The 22587-nt window shown below is 39.8% G+C and overlaps 1 protein-coding gene across 3 annotated transcripts in view; it reads left to right on the forward strand.

The window, feature by feature from the left end:
• The first annotated feature begins 262 nt into the window (after positions 1-262).
• Positions 263-22587, forward strand: part of LOC147176014 (guanine nucleotide-binding protein G(o) subunit alpha) — a 102276-nt gene continuing 79951 nt past the window's right edge. Inside the window, exons 1-3 of one of the 3 annotated variants that reach the window (XM_086074567.1) lie at positions 263-930; positions 1436-1478; positions 19033-19174. In XM_086074567.1, coding sequence (XP_085930693.1) covers positions 813-930; positions 1436-1478; positions 19033-19174 — 303 coding nt within the window. In that variant the 5' untranslated portion in view covers positions 263-812. The remainder of the gene's footprint in view (positions 931-1435; positions 1479-19032; positions 19175-22587) is intronic. The other 2 variants (XM_086074568.1, XM_086074566.1) reach the window with 2 other exon arrangements.

Raw genomic sequence — 22587 nt, forward strand, 5'->3', positions numbered from 1 at the left:
TATTATTATTATTCAGCTAGCCTAACATATTACTGAAGATTCGAACCCCAAACCCGTGAAGTGGATTTCACCATTCGTCCACAGCTGCTGCCCATCAATGTTACTCCATAAAGGCAAATACCTGTACATTTTTTCCCTCGTCTTCCATCTCATTCCGCCTTCATTCATTACTCCGCCACTAAGCCGCGCCACTGAGAGAAGCCAAGAGAGCTGCCCCTTCCATACTTCTCGCCCATCTCCTCACCCTCTCCCCCCCCCCCCCCTCCCCGCACCCCCTTCTGACGTCAGCAACCTGCAAGTGAACGAATGAAGTAACGAAGCAGTGACTGACTGATCCCCTACGGGAGATACCGGGAGACTGTCGCGTGAGTCTGTCACCAGAGGATCCGAACGGAGGAAGGTCGACGCGAACAATGCGAGCAACCCAGTAACGGAGTAGAGACGAACAGAACAGAACTGGACGTGTTGTAGAAGTGAGAAAACAACCCCCCCTTGAAAAAAAAAGGAGAAAAAAAAGGGGAAAAAAAGACAGACGGGCGGACAAACGGTTCCATTGCAGTCCACGTTTGAGAGTTGGTGCGGAGGCTACGAACTGTTCCGTGGACCAAAACGAGTGGAGCGGAGATTTAAATGTTCTAACAGTACCACCGCCGCTTTTAGAGCGCCAAAGAGAGGAAGCTGCCAAGAGGAGAGAACGAAAGGGATCGCAAGAGAGGAAAACCGGGATTTGCAACCCGTTGCCAGCCTTTTGAATTGCATTTGTTTCCGTGGGCGCCGCTACCGGTAACGCTATCAAGCTGTGTTCTTTAACCATGGGATGTACTTTGAGCGCAGAGGAGAGGGCTGCTCTGGACCGGAGCAAAGCCATCGAGAAGAACCTCAAGGATGATGGGCTCACCGCGGCCAAAGATGTCAAGCTGTTGCTGCTCGGTAAGAGAATCCCGGTTCGACCACTCGCCGGAGAACTACGACGTGGGTGTGTGGGTGGGCGTCATTTAAGGTTCAGGGAAGAGATCTTCCTTTTAACTTAGCCCAGTTGCCAACTAAAAGAGAAATGATGGACTAAATTGTTTGAGTGCATCTGAACACACCCTAATTCGATATTACACCACACATCTATTAAACTTGGGCCTTCATCAGGTACGTGATGATGGGGGTACCAGCAGCGTCGGTTTAGATTGGAGATGGTTTCATTGATTAGCATCTTAATTATTCATGGCGGCCCGGTTCATGGTGATGAAAAGGATGTTTGGGAGGAATGGGTGCGTCCTTCTCCACCCAGCTAGTTCACTGAAGAGGATGATTCTCTCTCGAGCTGGCTGTTACCACCCACACCCTCCCCCTTTTTCTCTCTCCATCTTGCGCTCTCACACATGCATGCACAAAGGTGCTCAAATCCACCCAGTTTACATTGTCTTTTCTTTCATCCCCGCAGGGGCTGGAGAGTCAGGGAAAAGCACCATCGTGAAACAGATGAAGTAAGTCTCAATTAAGCATGGTCTAATAAATCTACAGTGTACAAAATCACTGTGCCTTTCTTATTCTAAAACATATCATAGACACCAACATGTATGGCAGACATTTAATTGTGATCTAACCTTATGAAATGTTCTTTAGCTTGCCTAGTTCTTGGCTCTACGTTACTGGCCTTAACATTAACCCCTAAATATAAAAATAGAGAGTAGGGCTGGGGGAAATGAAAATCATCGAACTCGACTACAAAAATTGGTCGACACAAAAATCTCTGCCTCAAAACTCTAATTCATAATTTGAAAACCATATTTGCGACACCCGGAACCAGTGTTTGGTCACTTTCGTGTTTACCGCATGGACATTTGTTGCTGACGGATGGTCTGTTAGCAAGTTAGCAACACGTTAGCAATATACTCAAAATTGAAAACGAGGTCCAAGGTTTGGGTTGCTTTAAACTAAAAATGGACAACAATAACGGTTTTTGTAATTATTGACAAGTAGAGCTAGTACAGTTTTGACTTGTAGGTGTTTCCATTGAAGAGTGATTTGCTTCTGAGGCGTAGTTATCGTAATGTCCCGCCTCCACTCTCGCGAGATCTTGCAGTTCTTGTAGGCGGTCACGTCACGCTAACGGCTCCTCATGTAACGTCACGAGAATAAATAGTATGCGTGTATGGAGCCGCGGCAGCCTTGGCTCAATATGACTTGTTGTCCACTCAGGAAGCAATTCCAACACAAAAGCGAGTGGTACTTAAAACTTTTCTTCGGGGTCACATGACTACAGGAAATGCGAAAAAGGTGACTTCCATTTCAACACGTCTCAAAAAGCACCTCATGAGAGCGTAAATCTGAGTCTAATGGTAACGCACGCATTGAGGTCAATAGCGCCACCCAGCCTATCGGATTGTGTTTACTAGCTACTCACTCATCAATTTATTGTTCTGGAATGGATTTGCCTTGACTTGGTGAGCAGGGTGACCAATCAGGTGTTAGGACATGCTCACCAAACTTTAATGGGTGAGTTTGACAGATAAAATAAATTCATGAAACGCCGCAACACAGTGACCATGAAATAATGAATTAAATAGAGAAATAATAATAATATATATATTAGGGGTGGGAATCTTTGAATGTCTCACGATTCGATTCAATTCCGATTTTTGGGTCTGCGATTCGATTCAGAATCGATTTTTGATGAAGAACAATTTTTGCTTCAAAATGATTTGATTGACAATGATTTTTGCTTCAATCTATAGATGTGCAAGCAATTGTAATGATCTACTCCAGTCTGACTCACTAATGCTAATTAGCGCGCTACTCGCGGCACTTTTACCACTCAAAAGAACGGCTCCACACTGCAAAAATACTACTTTTATTGGAATAACTTGATCGTGACTTTTTCCTTCTACTCTCTAAAGTGGCTACAACTGAACAGTGTATTAGACCGCGTGGAACCACACTGCCCCTAAGTGGCCAAACCGGGTACAACATGAACAGCGCTCCAAATAAAGGCACACACAGACAAAGGCAAGACAGTATAAATAATTTAAATAAAATACATTTTGGGACATTTAAAATCGATTCTGAATCGTACTAAATGAGAATCGCGATTCTTATGAGAATTTTTTTAGGCACACCCCTAATATATATATATATATTTACAAATAATCATAGGTAATTTAATTAATTAATAACACATTGATTTATTTAATTCCATATTTAGTTAATAAATGAAACATTTAATTAATTAATGACACATTTATTTAATTATTTAATGGAGTATTCATTTATTTAATTTTGGCACGTTTTGTCCTCCATACACGGCAAGTAAATTTCTGCTTCTGGAATGTCAAGCACCGTCGCGTGTGCTTGCAGTACCGTGATTTTAATAGGAATGAGAGGAGCCGCTTCGATTGGCTGGGAGTCGACTGCGCTCCATCCCCGAATGGTGCACAAGATTGCCTTATTTTATCTGTGTTAGTCAAGCAAAATACCAGAAGAAATAAAACTCACTCCATTTATGCACTTTGTGCTAGACTTGCTCTGGGCAAGAACATGGGGTGTAGGTGTAACGGTATTTCCATGGAACATTATTTTCAATAATAGTATTGTGGCATTTACTATATATTTGCACCAATCCTCCAATATGTTGTGCCAACAGGATTTAGCTGTTTTTTCCCCCCATGGTAAACTGCCCACACTGCTTTATTATTATCAATTTCCTCAGCCTGTAAAGCAGTCGTGATGGCCCCCAAACCCCAGTCTCTTGTTTTGCATCACTTAACCGACAGTTCAGTGCACTTGAGCTGATAATAGGCTTTGGCTATGGCCATAGTCGCATACTGTATGACCACGTATCACATGAATACATGATTCGGTGGATCCAGATGAGCCTGTTCCTCAGCTGTCAATGGTCATTCTAGCAGTGCAGCACGTTCTGTACGCTGACTTCAACTCCCAGTAGGTTTATTGAACGCTTTGCAATACGGACTTTTCTCTTCAGCACATTGATTTCAGTGGCCTGTAATAAATCACCAAAACCAACAAATTGTCGTCTCAATTGATACGTTCCGTTCATAGTGTCGTGTTGTCAATTTGCCGTCATTATGTATGCATGTTGGAATAGGATTTTTCAATTATTCTTGTGCAAGTGAAGGTGCCAGTTTTCTGTCAGCTGATTTGTTTCCATGTAAGACCTGAGGGGGACAGGATTCGGTCTTGCCCAGAGAAAATGTTTTAAAATTGAAATAATCGTGACTCTTGGAGCCACATTGTTCACGTTGGCTCAAAAATGAGGCCTCATTCCTTACGATGGGCTTCTGACATAATGGCGAAGAAGGTGGACAACACTATGATGCATCAATCATATCACCCTTTCTTACATTTCCCTCTTCACAGAGTTTCAGTGATTTCTAGTATTGCGTTTGATTGAACATCTGGGGTGCATTTGAGTGGCCCTGCTATGTGGGTGTCTGCATAAGTGTTTTTATTCAGAGGGTGATACAGGCCAGGAGATAATTTCATTGGATCTGGGTTGCGATTTTATGGTGTCTCCGTTGAGCGGCACCGTGTGTTGCAGCTGGGGAAAAGTGTGTGAGATCGCTGTACAAAATCGACCGTCACTGATAGTTTTGATGTTATTAGAATCATAGCAAATCTTTTCAAGATTGAAACTTTTCTGCCAGCGCAGGTTGAATACATCGTGACTCCTGGGCTAACACAATCAGTGTGTGAGTGGTGAATGACAAGCGCTTGTGACAAAGCAGTGATAACATCTCAGCCGAGGAGCACAGATGAAATATGATTCTTAGTATTGCTGATCATGTGATTCTGTTTAAAGAGGGAGACTTTACAAGTTAATGAACTAAAAGCTATTGTACCGCCTGTGGCAACATGCTAATGACTGAATTATATGTTTGTGGATGCAACTGTTATCTGAATATGATATTTTGAATATCTGGGCAAGCATCCTAAGAGACTTTGTGTTTGTGTGTGATGCTGGAGACACCATCTGTTTCAAGTCGCCTGCGTGTTCACATGAGTGTAAATGTCTCCTGACCACAACTGACCACTTCCATAGTGTTTACAATGTGTTAATGTAGTAAATTGGCACTAGCCAGACTGAAAATTGTGGTTCACTCAAGGGAGGTCTCCACAATATCAATCTGGGACCGCTCCAATGTGATCTTCTCGGGAAAGGCGGTAAATTCAGTACAATACTTCAAATAGAGCTGTCAAAATTAATCGATTAATCAACAACGAATGGGTTATCAACTTAATCAATTTTAATAATCGAGTAATCGTTTGGAGCCATTTCACAATTCAAAATTGTTCAAATCCTCTGATTTCAGCATATCAAGCAGTAATTGTTCACTGATTTCTGTAGTCCTTGATGAAAGAAGACTGATAATCTTCTGTGTTTAATCAAAATAAGACATTTGTAAACATCTGTTTCGAAAACAATGACCGAACCAGTAACATAGTACATCACTAATCCACTTTTTTTTTAACCACTATATGAATACGGAGTACAAAATAAACACCAATCACTGTTTAATTAAACAGTAATCAGGGGGGGAATGCTTTTGTAATACACTTTAATGCAAAATTAAAATTAATCTGATTAATCGATTAAATAATCGATAGATTAATCGATTCTAAAAATATTTGATAGTGACAGCACTAACTTCAGGCCGATTGGGCAATGCCTAACTTGTGCACGTCTACCAAACTTTTGTTTTGACCAATCACGGTAATGGTTGAAAATGTCGTCGTAGGTAGCAAAAAAAAAAGCACAAATATCTTTACCATTTAACGAAGCCCCTCTTGCTGTTCTTCATTCAACAAAAAACGGACTAATTCTGCGAGAACAGAATTGCAGCGACCATGCATTTGTCCATGTTAGGTTTATTTGTTTCCCCCGGCTTTGGCGCTTGTTTTCGTCAAAGCCGCATATCCCGCCCCAAAACACAATACCGCTTCGTAATTGGTCTGTACAAAAAGTCTACAGATTGGTGAAAATTCAGCTTGTAGCACAAGGTTAGTACAGTAGAGCAACTGTACGTCATAGGCTCTTAAAAGTGTACATTTGGTTGGATGAAAAAATATATGTGGTTGATCAACAAAAATTTCATCCAAACGCGTTTTGGTTGCACTGGTTCAATTTCTAATCGCTACTGCCACCTGTTGATGAAAAATGAAACTGCGCACACCCTTCTTCACGTACACAATGCGCAAATGACGTCACATCCGGAGACAGAGGGTGGGAAATTCAAACCAGAATCCAGTCTGAAAACTTTCATGATTACCCATTGTGAAAAACTAAGATGTTAATCTACTAATTTGAAGATGTTTCAGTCATAAATGATCAAATAAAAAGGCTGTTGTAATGATCTTTTTTGCCAAATTGTTACAGAGAGCAGCTTTAAGCAAGCCTATAACAGCAGCAGATGAAGGGTGTTTGTCCGATTAGATGCCGGAGAGGATGCAAAAATACACCGGTTAGTTCAGCGCTAGCTAGCATCTTCTACGACAAGCGGATGAATTTGAAAAATAGTCCAACAGATTAAGCACTTCAAAAAATGGATGGATGGCTTGAAGATCACCCTGGGTTCTGCCGTTTGGCAGTGTATGGCGGGAATCCTGGTGGTTAAAGTAAATAATTCTCTGAGAACCTGAAGGGATAAGTCACTGAAGACATTCACTGGAAACTTTCATTATACCTTCAATTGAATTAAAATCACCTGTACAAAGCTAAAATGTAAACGACCCTGAGTCCATTTTATTTGTGTCCTGTCCCTAACCATACCCCTTGGGCCTGTTACTGTTGACGTTTTTTTGGCCAACTTCCCACTCACTCACCCAATCAGGATAAACAAGTACATGGTTCATGGATGCTCACATAACCATACCTTCTTCAATCATTAACTGTACTGTACTGCGATTATAGTAAAACAATAGAGTGCTTTGGAATGAGACGTGCAAGGGTAATTGAAGTTTAGAGTTGTTTTGCAGCTAACAGGTGGAATCAAATTCACAAATCATACACAGATAGGGGGAGAGCCAGTGCTTTATCGCACTTACAGGACTCAGAGTACCTGGAGATATTGTTTTGCTCTTCAAACTCGACCAGCACTACCAGACAACCATGTCAGCAAACCATCAAGACCATAAACAAACAAAATCTTGATTGACTGGTTTGATCTGAATAATACTATATAACCCGAGACAAACAGCTGAAAATCTCAAAGCAGTTTACTTCCCTATGTATCATTTTGACATTTGTTTGTATAATTGTATTGTTTCATAGATATTTGGTCTGTTTTGATGTGTCATCCTTTTGCCAAAAGTGTACAAGGGTTGTGGAAAGCTTCCGAACTGACTTTTGTCATAAACATTACCTCATTAACTGCCATTGGCGACTCTAGACGTAAAAAATTAATTGGAACAATTTCTATTAGTTTCAATTCTTTTTAGAAAAAAAATATTGTACATTTAGAACAGATATACAAATTGTGATTAATCGTGAGTTAACTATTGAAGTCATGCGATTAAGTACAATTAAAAAAATGTAATTGTCTGACGCCCCAAATTTTTAAAATAATATATATATATTTTTTTTTTAACTAGGGCATCAGGTGAAATTTGTTATTGTAATTAATCACATGACTTCACTAATTAACTCAAGAGTAATCACAAATTTTATATTTGTTCTAAAAGTACAATCCATTTTTTTCTAGGTTTTCATACTCTTGTTAACAAAAGTGGAAAAAAATGTGAAACTAATAGAAATAGTTCAAATTAATTTTTGACGTCTATAGCCGTCAATGGCAGTGAATGAGTTAAAAAAAAAACATTTAAATAACACATTCATATATTATATTTGAAAATGTTTGTGAATTGAAAATTAAATTTGACCAAAATGTTGAACAAAATCTTGGAACAAATTGTATTTTTATTGTTGTAGTTTTTGCTCATCAACAACACACATTTCTATTTGTCTCACTAAGTATAATTTACTTGGTGCAATGGATAAAAAAAACTCATGGTTCAGATCAGATCACAGATTTGAGATCATTTTTTTGGATCAGCAAAAAAAAAAGAAAAAGAAAAATAGAACTTTGTCTTAATTTGTTTTGTCACTTTTTTTCCCCCGTTAAATAAAAAGATTCAATTCAAAATGTCAAATATGTCCATTTAGACTGTAGAAACACGACATGGGCGATAAGCATGTATATTGTCTTATATTGCACATAAAGTTGCATTCCTAAAATATAAACGGCCATATTTGACATTTTGAGATTAATGTTTTTATTTAAAAGAAAAAAAATGTTTTATAAAGAAAACGAGGGTGACATTCTAATGATCTTTTTTTTGTTTGTTTTTTTGAGCGAGAAAGCAATAGACCTCAAACTGCAATTTAAGGCACATACTACACCTACATGTCGGGTGAGGCAAAGAAAAAAAGCAAAGCCAGAGTTGTCGGCCTCCTTCAAAAGTAGCCAGCTGTGCAGTCACTGCTAGCAACTAGCTACTAGCCACTAACACCGGAGACTTGTGCTGAGTCACACAATGACGGCGTAATTAACTAGATGTTTCTTAGCACCCTAAATTAACAATTCAATATGATTTCGGGATGGTAATGTGTTGATGTTGGCAAGTAATGGCAATAAAAAAACTACGATAAGGCAAGCCAGAATGTCTAAAAGACAAGTCAAGCTAGCCATCAGTCCGTCACGACACCATGCGGGCCAATTTAAAAATAAAAGCGTACTAAGGCTATAGTTTCACTAAGATCTACGGGTTTTTTCAAGTTCCTCTGGCCTTCATAGTGAATGTGGACTGATCTTGTTGGCGTCACGTGAAGTGCATTTTTTATCTTCACAACCAATATGGTTCACGGATCAAAGATGATCCGTTGAACCAGTAATTCTAAAGTTTGCTATTTTAGCGCGACACAGCTTACATATAACGTGTCTCAGTTTACTTCCACTCTCGACATTTAAGAAGCTGAAGTGTCTCCACACGTCTGCTTTTAAATTAGAAGGAGCTTTTTGGATCTCACGCCGATGTGGGCAGCGGTCATCCATGTTTGTTTTGTGTCGGCGTGTGTGCTTCCCAAAGTGTCCCGATGATAAACGGTACAGCCCTTTAAAGTTCCACAATATTTTGAACATGTCACGTTTCAGTTTTGTATGAGTTAGGGTTTTGTTTATTTTGGTGTGTTTGTTGTGTCTTTCTGTGATTGGTGTTTGTGTTTCTGAGTGTTCAGTCTAGTTGTCTACGTCTCAGTCTAGTTGTCTATGTCTCAGTCTAGTTGTTTACGTCTTAGTCTAGTTGTCTAGTCGTCCTCGTCCCGGCTAAGTTCTCCACGTCCAGCCAAGTCAAGTCAGTCCCATCACGGCAACCAGTCTGCCCCTGTCGCCTCCAGTCACGTCTTCCGTCTCACCACTTGTTCCAATAAAGTTTCTCCTTTTGTTCACAATTCCTGTCTCTCTGATGTGTCTCCTCGCCTTTGGGTCCACTCTCTCCTACGTGCACCATTTCATGACAGAACATTCGGTATTACCTTCATTAATATATTTTAATAATCAAAATTCGGACATTTGTGGCTCGATTCAGATTTCTTCATGTCTGAATCGCGATGCATCTAAGAGTCGGACATTTCTCCCACCCCTATTTCCAATCTACATGTGTATTTGTGCCTTACTGGCAAGATTAGAGGTGATCGGCCAACGGGAGAACAAACGGTCTCTTACGACTGCGATGCTTCCCACAGGATCCTCACAGTGTGAAGGCTGTGAAGTTGTGTGTGTGTGTGTGTGTGTGTGGTTTCTCTAAAACAGACGATAATTAGGTCTGGGCTTCAGAAGTGCCGAATAAAAGAGAGGTTGGGGGAAAGTTGGAGGAAAAAATGGGGCTGTGTTTTGTGCTGAAAGGATGGAAGGGTGTAGAAGACAAGAGACTGAGAGGGGATAGATGAGGGAGGCTGGGAAAGAGTTTTAGTGCTCGCTGTAGGGTGAGAGGAGCAAGTTGGCGCAGAAAGGGTCCAGGTTCCAGGGACAAACAAACAGCTTGTAATTAGAAAGAAGGAGTTGCAAGAGGGTTTGGAGAGATCGCTTGGATCAGAAAAACAATGAAGAATTTTTCAGGCAGCAAACTAAAGCAACTGGAGACAGAGATTTTTTTCACTTTGGAAGAATTCAGATATAGAGTGTAAAACAAAAACAAAAGTATGACTGAAGTTGATGAAAAAAAAAAGAGATGACTATGACTAAATTATGGGTGAGCGGGGTAGCAGCCTCTTAGGCAAGTACAATATCATGTATTCATTTATTAAGTCTGCAGGGAGAAATGGCACATATAACCCTAAGTACATAGTTGTCAGCCCAGCTTGTAAGGCCACGCCTTCACTGGACTCTGCTCCCTTCTGATAATTTTTAGCCTCCTGGTCTGTGGAACAGCTCAACTCAAAAAAGGCATGAGTATGGTGGTGGTCAGAAATAGAGGAGAGGCAGGGGGTGGGTGTATGTTGGCACCAACTGTTGTGCATCTAACTGGTCATCTGAAGGAGTCTGTCAGCCAGATAGGCATCCTTCATTGGTTAAATATAGCCGTGGGCGTTCTCATCACCGGAATGATTTGATTGGCTGCCTGAGTGAGCTATGGAATAGCAGCTTGTTATCTATGTGTGTGCGTGTTGTTTCATGTGTATATGTGTGTAAGACTTAATTGCTCATGTGTGTTTGCATTTACATTTTTTGTTTTGTTTTAATCACGTCCTGTATTTACATTTTAATTTCATTCTATAGATGTTCTAATAATGAAATATGTGATAATTAGAAAATGGTTTGGGTTTTATTTTATGCATCTGTGGCTTCACTAGAGGATGAAGCGTTGATTTTTGTTTGTGGGCTCTTACTGTTCTCACTCTTTTTTTAAGTAATGGGACTCAAAACTAGCTCCGCCCCTAGTAGCCATGGTAATGAAAGCCGTACTCAACATTGGTCACAATTCACAGGTTGAGTAGTAACTCATTTACATCAGACAGAAGCCAAAAAATCGCTTAAAAACTTTGCCTCATGCCCTTATGTTCTTAAGCTTATGAATAAAATAAAAATAAAAAGGTGGGGTGATCTAAACTATCAATCCAAGTTAGGATGGTAGTTGTGTTTATTTGGGTTGTGGTTTATTTCTCTTGATACCCACGTACATTTGTTAAGGTGTTGCCATGCTGTCAAGATTTACAATGGTGAGCAGTGATAACATTTGTGTTATCAGTCAAAATTCCATCCAATTGAGTTCACATCTCTTTTTGATGAAAAACACATAATGAGATACATTTTCTTTACACTTTCTTTACGGCTTTTCTGTCTAAATGAGAACAGCGTAGCTTATCATTATTTTGTTTGTGTATTTTTTTGCTGCAGCACAAGTTTTATATTAAAAAAAAGAGAGATTGCATGTGTGTTTATGCGCCTGTTTGTATTTTTGTGCAACGGTTGATGTAGCCTTGTGATTGTGGTCTTTTTGAGCTACTGCCTTGGACCCATTTGCCTGATGCAATTATCAGTCACACTGTGAGACAATGCTGTCTTTTTATAGTGATGATGGTCAGCTGATAGAAGTGGCTGTGTAGTTTGTGCCTGGAAGAGAATTTGTCTGCATTCTGTATTTGCATCTCTTGTTGCAGAGATGAAGTACACTCACCAAACATATCATATGTGACACTTTCGTTTTTTGATAGTACCGTATATGAAATGAACAAAATATGTACAATTTAACCCCTTCAGACCCGCATTTTTTCTGCTGGACATTTTTAAAAAACTGATTTGGACTCTTTTCCCACACAAGAACAACATGGAATTTTTTTGGGGGGGAGGGGTTATCTCATGTTTTTATTTGTTATAGTGGACGCCAGGATAGTATGGCTGTAACATGTTGTAAACTTTAAGCATTACGTCCACACAGCAGACAAAGCAACGCTTTCTTGAAAGCAAGTCTTGATATTCCAAAGACACATTGAGAAGTCTTTTAAAATCTTTCTTACAGATCTCTAGCCTTGAATTGCACTGTTACGTCATATTTGTATAATCAGTCTTTATGTTAGTAGTCATATCCAAAAAAACACTTCAGCATTCAGCATGTGTTCAGTAGGATTTTATACAAGTGCTGGACTGCAATTTGTAGAAATGTGTTGACTTAATGAATTTCTAAATTACTTGATAAAGCTTCATAGATCCTTCCATCCATTTTCTATACTACTCTCTGAATTGATTGAGGCATTGATTTAGGACTGATGCCACAACAGTACTATTGCTATTTGAATGCAACCAGTGTACTGCTGCAATCAAAATCCTGAATCTAAGAGTTTGATTTTGTGTGACAACCTAAAACAATCAAAATCTGCTGTGATGATCATTTAATGCTCAATCTTTTATTTTTTCATTGTTTCAATGTTTAAATGCTATACTTGCTTTGATTACAACATTCATTATGCGTTTTGCTTTTTACACTATGATATACTGTATGACAGAGCTTTCTTCAGTTGCCATTATAAACTTTTATTATAAACCTTTCAAGTAAATAACTCACTTTCACACAGGGGAGGACAGATTAATTGAATAATTACAGTTTGACCTTGCATCTGGGACAACTTGGATAAAATATATGGCAGAATGTCTGCTTCCTTATAATTGCCTAACTGCATATTCCTTTTATAATTTTTTTTCCAATGACCCACATTGCCTACAGTATAACATGTTTATATTTATGTTTTTCTTTTCTTGTACAACATCATAGTACTCCCAAAACAAAATGCATCCATTACTTCAGCATATTTTTGCTTGGCCAACATCCCCCCAACACAAAATGGCGAACATTTGCGGGGTGAAACACACTTAAGCATTCTAAAGTGTATTTTCACGTTTTTCACATTAGTATATGTTTATGGAGCTACAAATGGGGTCTGGCTTCCCTTGACAGTGAACAAGATAAAATGATAATATTGAAGACCTTTGAGAAAGCAAAGATGATCTGTTTGGCAAATTGTTTTACTGTTAGTACCTGCTACAATTCAAAATGTCGCTAATTATGCAGTAAATACTGTAATGTGATATAAAAATGTAGGTACTTACGTGAGGTGGCAACATTTACTTGGCCTCAGCGCTATCCGGTGGTTTATTCAAAACTCACCTCAATTTTATTTAAAGGAGGTACCTGTACAAGGGAATGATAAAAATTGCAGTGCTTTGATTCAAGTAGACCATAATTGCAGATGCAGATACATTTTTAGAATGTTTCACACAATTTTATCCTACAGAATTGGCACAAACATTTTAATTTGTAGGCAATACAATGTGTTTGTCCTATAGTGCGGTTGTTTTCAACTCACAGTTAGTTAAACATTATGGCTGGCATTCTCTGTAGCTGGTCCTGTAATATTTGCTAAGTTGTAAATGTGTGCGTGCAAGTTAAAATATGTGCTTTTGTCATCGACAAGGAATTGGTGTAACTGTGCACAGAGGTGTCAAATCCAGGTCCACAGTTTTATTTTAGCCACAGGTGCTTCTACTGAACCGGTACCCTGAGAGCTCATTTACCTGCCGGTTGAGTAAAAGCACCTGTGCCAGAGTTTTTCTTTCTGGACCTGACACCCCTGCCCGTGCATTAAATTGAGGAAAATTCAGTAGTGTGGCGTGCAAGATTAGGACTGAACAATTAAAGGGGACTTGAAAATCCTGACATAAGCCCAGAATTCCCTCTCCTCAGCCACTTCTTCCAGCTCTTACAGTGGGATTGGGAGAAATGGTTTCCCCTGGTGGGACATGCCGGAACACATCCCAATGGAGGCATCTGGGAGGCTTACAAAATGCCCAAGCCACCGCATCTGGCAGCGGCTCAACCCTTCTTCTAATTGATAGCCCGAGCACTCTGTGTAGGAAGCTAATTTCAGTCGCTTGTTTCGCTATATTGTTCCTAACACCCTGCTTCAGATGCATAGAGTTGGCATGCAAAGTTTTGTCCAACAGAGCTGGTACCCATCAACAAATTCTTTCACCAATTTGTGCCTCCTATACTGTGCTGTTCCAGAGAATCCTTAAGTACGGTACATCGACTTCTGTACAGACTGTCAGCTATTGTCTCAACCACACTACTGTTCGCGTCAGTGTCAAGCAAGTGAACATATCCATTAGATTAATATTCCGCGGGTCACAATCAGAAGATGAACTATGGAATAAATACATAAACATGCAAGTTATTTGCTACCTACCCTGACTTATGCATTATGATGACTCATGACCTATGATGTATAGGCTATTTCTACTATTGTCATTGTGAGCTCATGAAACATTCAGGGAATAGTTCTGCCTGCCTTTTTCTTATATAAAATGCAATTTTGTTAATCCTTACTGGGCATTTTCACAAACGGATGGAAAGTGCCACATTGCAAACCTACGACATTCTCAGCCCGCCCTCACTCAACATCCCTCGAAATATGCTGTTGGTGTTTAACGGAATTAAAATAGATACTGCACTTAGAGCACAGAGGTGTGTTTGTGAAAGTACAGTATGTGCCGTCAGGATGTTGCTGCTTGACCTTAATGTGCGATGCAAGTGAGTAATGCTAGATTACAAAGTGACTGAGGCATGCATTTCAAGTAACGCATGTGTTTGTGTATTTGAGTCTATCAGGGCATATGAATGACACACTTATTCATAGCTTCTTTTGTAATAATTCTGTTCTACTCTGATCTATCTTATGCCCATGAACATTAATTCTCCCTCATAGACACACAGACACATGTGAAATGTGTCATTTAATACTGTCCAGAAGTGTTGACACGAGTTGGTCAGCATGCACTTTGTCACAAAGGGCTCTGTCGACAAAGACCGCAAATGGAGTGGATGTGCAACATAGTGATAAGGAGGCAACCTCAAAGAGTTGTGTGTAGTTGCATTAGGACAAACAGTGGTATCAAGTGACAATGCAGAGCAGAACCAAGATAAAGACCTAATTGCACAGTGCAGTGCCGTGCAGGCTTTGTGTGTGTGTGTGTGTGTGTGTGGTCTTGTTTTTGCTAGATAGTGGGACCCACCCGTCCATGTGGGGCCATTTTGCTGGGCCCCACAAGTTTGGACCTCTTTTTGAGGGTCAAGACTTGGTTTTAGAGTTTAGGTTTGAATTGGGTTATGGTTAAGGTTAGGGTAAGGATTAGGGGTAGGCAATCATTTTTGATGGTTGGGGTTAGGGGAAGCGGCTAGGAAATGCATCATGTCAATAAGATGGCCCCACAAAGATAGTAAAACAAATGTGTGTGTGTCTGTGCGTGCGTGTGTCCGTGTGTAGGCACGTGCCTCTTTACATGAGTAGGTGTGAGGAAAGAGTGGATGGATAATAGAAAATACAGCACTTTTCCATTACAGGTTACAGAACAGCCAAGCCCCGTTTTGCCCAGGTTTTAATTGGACTGGCTTCTGTTACTTGTCCTTTACAACAGGCACCAATCAATTGGGGTGGGATCAACTCAACTGTGTGACCCTACTCTGCACACTTGCAGTGTGCGGGGATCTGTCCCAGATTTCACGAGTGACTGAGGCTATTTACCCAGTTTTGTCATTATTGTAGAGCACATCCTCTTTATGTAGCAACCTGTGTGTCCCTTGACTGACAATGTGTCGTGTGTGGCAGCCCTAAAGAGGAAAGTGAATATTTTGAAAGATGGGGCCCGCTACCATTCACTTGAATAGATCCAGCGAGCTGCATACCATTTGCACATTTTTATCACAAGCATTTCTCTGTCATCCATATGTTCACATGAAATTCCAAACATGGCAATGCATGTGTCCCGTTTGCTTAAAACTGGGAAATGGAAGTGTGCAGTGCAGTTCCTTGCCACATTTCTTAAAGTAACGCCTACATCTGTTGACCAATCAGATGACAGTGATGTCATGGCCCTCCTCGGTCTGTGTTCTAGAACCAGGTTAGAGGATGTTCTGAGGAAAGGTGCCATTACAGCCGCCCAGACTCGATAAAGGGTCAGGGAACGGAAGAGCGACCACACAAGGTGGAACCAGACTAGTTCGGGGTAGAACCAGTACAATGGAAAAGAGACCATTGAGTGAAGAGTGTTTTTCGTAGTTTTTTTTTTTCTTTGTAGTAGAGAAGTATACTTTTACAGAAAATCATACACCGTAATGACTAAACCAGCAAAAAGAAAACAAAAAAGAAATGGATGTTATTAATTTGATTTATATTTTAATTTGACCAATGATGTTTAGTCATGTTAGTTTGCACACTATAATCTTATTGCAACTATTGCACCAAGGTAATTTGTAAATTATTTTAAAAGCCTCACTTTCATTCAGCCTCCGTACACCACAGGCACAAAGGTGCGCGTTTGCACGTCTTCTTCATTGGTTTGGCAGCTTCATCTTCGGGTCAGCAGACGAGCATTCAGCAAACTCAGCTCACAAAACACACTTTTGTCTTAAAAATTCTTCTTATGTGCTTCAAATTGTGGCACAAAGAAGAAACGTCATACATTCCACAGTATGCCTTGCGGTTTGGGATCAGCGTTTTCTTCCTATTTTTTTTTTAAAGCAAACATTCTATCTGACATTTTGTAATTGATATTGATCATGTGTCTATCACGATATATATTGATATTAAATTCCCGCCCAGCTATAGTGTAGCAGGATTTAAAAAAAAAAGCCATTTCAAGTAGAAAGCAGCTGGTATACAAAGTCAAAAAGTAAAGATGGAGAATGGACTCACAACAACAGACAACAGGGCACATAACATTTTTTGATAATGATCAGAGACGGACTGAATGAAAAACAGGGAAGGGAATACAAACACACTGACCAGAAGAAAAGCTACGTTCACAATGCAGGGCATGATGCCCAATTCGGATTTTTTGTTAAATCCAATCTTTTTATGGACTGTTCACATTACAAAAACAAATGCGACTTCAATGTGAACGCAACACGCCCGTGATGCGCAAAGAGCACACGTCGAGTGATGTGCACCCAAAACAAACGACGTCATGTTGCAGAGTTTACGGAAATAAATATGACTCGATGCAACATTTTCCCTCCAGCCAAGCCGTCGAGGCAAGCGACCTTTATCAGTGCCATATGCAAATTTAGCTGTGCCAATGCGCATTACTGATTGGTGGGCTGGTGGACTCCTTTTCACGGACGTGTTAGTAGTTGGATTCATGTGTCTTGCCTGCATAAGTTATACAAATTAAGCTGTGAGAACGCCCGCTCCCGATTGGTGGATTGTTTTCCCGCTCGCTCATGTTTGGCTGCTGCCCTCGGCTTCCTCGAGCGTCAGTGTTTACAATCAGAGCAGAAACCCGTCAAACAAATTTTTTTCCATCTCAAAACGCCAGAGTAACAAGGTTGGAAGAGGTAGAAATATTTTGGGGAAATGAGGGGAGACTTCATTTCATTGAAGATGACGCCGCATCATTGACTTGTGCGATGAACCGACTGCAGGGCGGAATTTCTACTGCCGCCACAAATGTCAACTTTATGCTTCATGTTTCAAGTGTGATTCAAATAAAGACAAATAAAAAGTTAACACTGTTACTCAAAACAGCTTTGTATATTCACAAACGTGTCAGTAGTCTGTCTCCCTTCCAAGCTCTCTCTCTCGCCTTATTTTTGATTGTGCTTTTCCTGTATCAGTTGATTGACTAAATATGACATATGTACTGCCGCTTTCACAATAACAGCCATGCAAACAAAATTCAATACAAGAGGTGTGAAATGAAGTGTGATTGTATGAGAAATATGGATCAGTAAATTAAGATGTCCTACTGAGCAAAATACTGCAAAAAGAAAATAATTGAGGTCCACTATGAGGTCTCGATGCACCTGTTTACCCACAGCCCAAAGGATTACTTGCGTAGTGTTGAGAGCCACCCTGAGACTATCATAGTGTAATATCTTGGTTAAATTGCCCATATGTCAGCTTGTCTGTCCATCTGTCTGGCTCGGTGTGAAATTAAACTATGTTTCAGGTCACTGTGCAGATTATGCCAAGGCAAAGGGGAAGATGTACGCACACACATTGACGCTCACACATGCAGCTCTTTGCTGACAGAAGGGCTTGGAGAGTGGGTAATGAGAAAAGGTCCTCATGCATGAAAACTCACATCAGCAGGCCAGATTCTCACGCACACACATTTGCACACGCGCACACAGCATTTAGGCCATGCTTCCTAGAAATGGTGTGTTTTTCACTATGCTGGAGTCGAGGCAATGCATGCTAAAATTGCATTAAACTACTATACTATACTATTAAATTACTATACAACTGTCAGTCAATATCTATAAAATATGTTATGTTTAATTCTATCTCGTAACTGACTACTATTGACATCGCAAAATACATTTAATAAATCGCCACTGCTGTACAGTGGTCGTATTGCTCAATACAATACAAAGTGGTTGTTGTTTTTTTCCAGATTCACTTGACCCTGCCCGAACTAACCACTTTTTGCAGTGTTGGCAATTGTGCCTCACATAATGTGTGGCACCATTTTTGAAAGCCAATACAAAACATATTGTTTGTAAATGTGTCAATTGGTCCTCTCTGCCCAATTGCAAAAATTAAGGGAACACTGTGCACTGTATATAGATTTTTGCTGATTTTAAGTTGTCTGATTTGTCTCTTGCTCTCGTTCTCCGTGAAACTGTCAGCCTGGAAATCTGTTTTTTGACTTTATGTCCTTGTCTTCCTGGAAGCAAAAGACTGCATGACATTTAAAACAACATACCAGACTGCTACTGCTGCTGCTGCCACTGTGGTTAAATGTCATCTTCCTCCTAGCTGTTCTTTAATTTACACTCATGTTGCTCTAATTTATCCTTATTGATGATTATTATTGTATTCATGACCCCTACGTCTTCTTATGTGATCCCAGTGCACAACATTCATGTCTAAAATCCGATTGATACCAAATACATCTGTTTTCCTCCAATCAAATATGGTGCATTAAGATTAACAGTATGTCCCAACTCACTAATTTGTTTGTTTGTGTTTAGGATCATCCACGAGGACGGTTTCTCTGGTGATGATGTAAAGCAGTACAAGCCTGTTGTTTACAGCAACACTATCCAGTCTTTGGCTGCCATTGTCCGTGCCATGGATACACTGGGCCTTGAGTATGGAGACAAAGAGAGGAAGGTGAGTCCTTGTGTGCTGTTTATAATTGCAAAATGCCTTTATCAGACATGAATGAGTGCAAAATTTGACATCTAACGTTGTATGCATTACCAAGCAACTGTTCGCTGAATGAAGCTAAATGGGGATTTTGATCAGCCTGGATCACCATAGTCTACTGCAAGAGCTAAGGACATTGTTGGCAGAGTTACAGTTTTTAAAGTTGCATAGAGCTTTTATTAGTTTAACCCATTAAGGCCGGGAGCGCATTAACGCGTTTCTGCTGTTAAAGCCGGGAGCGCTCCAGGCTCTTCGGAGAGCGGATAAGTCATTTTGTTTTGATTTGACCAATTCTTGGTCTCTTAGCTGATGAAATGCATCAGAATATACACGAGAGGGTGATGTGGGCTTCGTAGCATGTCCTGGAGTTATATTTTGGCATTTCTCAAGAGTTATGAAATAAATGACGCGATAGACGACGGTGGCATTAGTTAAGAAATATGTTTGTAGACAATGAGAATGTTGAAAATTTCAACGGCTTTGTAACGGAATGGACGACGAATAATTACCACACTCATGATTACAACTATGCCCTCCAGTGTTGAAGTTAATTATACCCACAGATGCGACATTTGTTTGTTATTGTTGTTTTTTTACATTGAAGGCTTATAATAATAAACTCATGCCTCAGGTGTAAGCTCTGAAATGTTTTGGGAATTATGTTTCTATCTGCTTCAGGAGCTGAGATATTAATTATTTTTAATAGTGTTGAATTTCCAGGAAAACTTAAGGTTTTAGAGACATGTTTTGCCAGGCGCTTTAGGCCTTAATGGGTTAAGTTCATTAGTAGAAATAGAAAACAGCACAGTCAACACCACAGAGTGAAACTCGGAGATTGCTGACAAAAACATGGGCTGTTATGACCCAAGCTACCTGCTGTATCACAAATCACTAACTGCCATTAGCGTTTTTTTCTGGCGAGACATGGATACAAATTTAGAATAATCAGACTCGTCCCTAAGGGCAGGGGCCCTACCCACCCACTATAATGCTTGTGTCCCCCACTTAAGGCATAGATCGCTAAAAACAAACTTAAATAGAAAAAAATATATATTTTTTAAATTTTATCATAGTAGCTATTTTCATGTCATAGAATACTAATGTTGTTGATCACAAAAACATTAGAATTATGGATGGATGGATGAATGGATGGATGGGTGGATGGTGTGATTCCATGTGGCCATTCTTATCTGCAACAGCCTATCATGATTCATGACATTACGGAAAATAATGCTAGATGTGCAAGCCTATACGTGGTGAATATGTCAATGTTAACATGGCATTTTTCAAAGAGATGACATATCCATCAAATAGGCTACCTGCGTATTTGTAAATAACAAGAGCCAATGACACTGCAGTAGACAGGCACATGAGATTAATGTCATACAATACATGTGAATAATCGCCCCAAAGTTTTTGATTTTATAGACAAAGTGTTTTCCTAATTCAGTGGCATAAGCTTCTGTAATGTGAGCACATCTATGAAGAGAAAAATGCTTATTGTCCTTAAATTCGGAACTACTGGGGCAATTCATTGTTCAGAGGTTGAAGTGAGCATAGGTGCAGATGTTACCATGAATTTGAGTGAGGCTAGATCACAGTTTTCATACAATCAATTCAAAAGCAAATTTTAATCCAGTGAGTTCTGGCTTGATGTTGCATCTTCAAGTGAATGTGAAAGCATTCACAAATCGCTTCACTTTGTTACATGCTAATAGGCTGCGGCGTTGGCGTACTCTATGTATGTATTGTACCATAAATGTTATCTGTGGTAGTCCTTGGCAGTATTTGTCGCAAAGGGCACCATTCAAGACTTTTGATTGTGAGCGGCAGTGATGCAAGAATATAGTACAGTAGCATCAAAAATATGGAGCAAAGGAAGTACAGTACTCTCTGTAGGGTATTAATAATAATAATAATAATAATAATAATAATAATTATAAAATCTGCTACTCGAAAAGCCTTTTGATCATGAGAACATCATTTTTGGGCTGTTCCGTGCGGAATAACTGTACATCCTGTTATTTATGCATGAGAACATATTGTACCATGAAATATACCTACTTACCACAAGAAGGACAAATGTTCTTCTAAGTGACTTTTTATTTGCTTTCTATTGAATTACATTCAATCACCTCCTCACATGCAGCAGCGTAGCAGACAGGAGGGTACACTCCCACTGCAGTCACCACTCGCCACAGGCTCAAAGCTACCACATGATTCAAGGACTGCAGATAGAGAGTCTTTATCTGTTACATGTTGATGCACTTGCGTTTTGCAATGTGACCGATAAACATGTGGCTTTGCCATTTTGCCACCTAACCATTCATAATCTTTGATTATCAGCAGGGGAAAGTGAAATATTTGTTAGATCATTATACCCTTTTATTGCCTGACACAGAAAAGGCAGATTCAATGATATGCCTCATAGTTGTGTTCATGTGGTTCATGTGGTAAATGGAAAATGTCAGTGATAAACACACATTTGTTGCTAGACTATCTATTCAATGTACTAAAATGGACATGTTGCCCTTCAACATAGTTATGTACAGCTAAATTTACACGAGCATTGCTCATATCTTAAAACTGATAAAAGCCACGCATCACATGATCAGAAGTTGGGGCCGATCATGTAATTTTCAGATGATCGATATTGGGTAAAAACGATCAGATGTTTTTGTTTTGTTTTTCTTCTTAATCTTGTAAAGGTCGAAAGCGATGAGATTATCCAGATTATCAATGTTCCCGGTAGCACAGCACCTTTTTGCTGAAACAAAAAAGGAGACCTCACGTTACCATAGGATTATGTGCTGAGTCGAGTGGCTCGAAGGAAAAGGGAGCTAAGTGCTAACTGTATATCAGATGTGTTTATTAGCAATGTGTGCTAATCAAGCACACAGTAGAAGTATATTAGGGCCTTGACTCGCTCTGAAAATGCTGAATTGCTAATCGTGCCTAAATCAGCGAAAGAATTCCGGTTGATTTTGTAACTAATATGACGTAGTTCTGAGGAAAAAGTATGCATTTCCCAGAAAATACCGTAGATCAAATTTGACCTAAATAACAAAGGGTGAAGATTTACCGGGTACATAGCACTTTATCTACACCATACGGTTTCCAACGTGTTTTACAAAGCCTGCCATTCAATTATTTGAAAACGTATTCAGACGCATTGCTGCTTTGTTCTAACTACGGAAAAGTTGTTCAAGTTTCAAATGGGTTGCCTGAAGTAGAATCTCGCGTTGCATTGTGGCCAACGGTAGAATCTGGGTTGGTTATTGCACTCTTTGTGTTATCAAATCGTAGTAAATAGTCCTCGCAGCAAACATCCAGAAATGTTGGATGGGTTAACCTGCACGCTACTTGGCACATTAGCT

The sequence above is a fragment of the Leptonotus elevatus genome, chromosome 4, assembly GCF_054856555.1.
Source record: "Leptonotus elevatus isolate MCC_2025b chromosome 4, RoL_Lele_1.0, whole genome shotgun sequence".
NCBI lineage: Eukaryota > Metazoa > Chordata > Actinopteri > Syngnathiformes > Syngnathidae > Leptonotus > Leptonotus elevatus.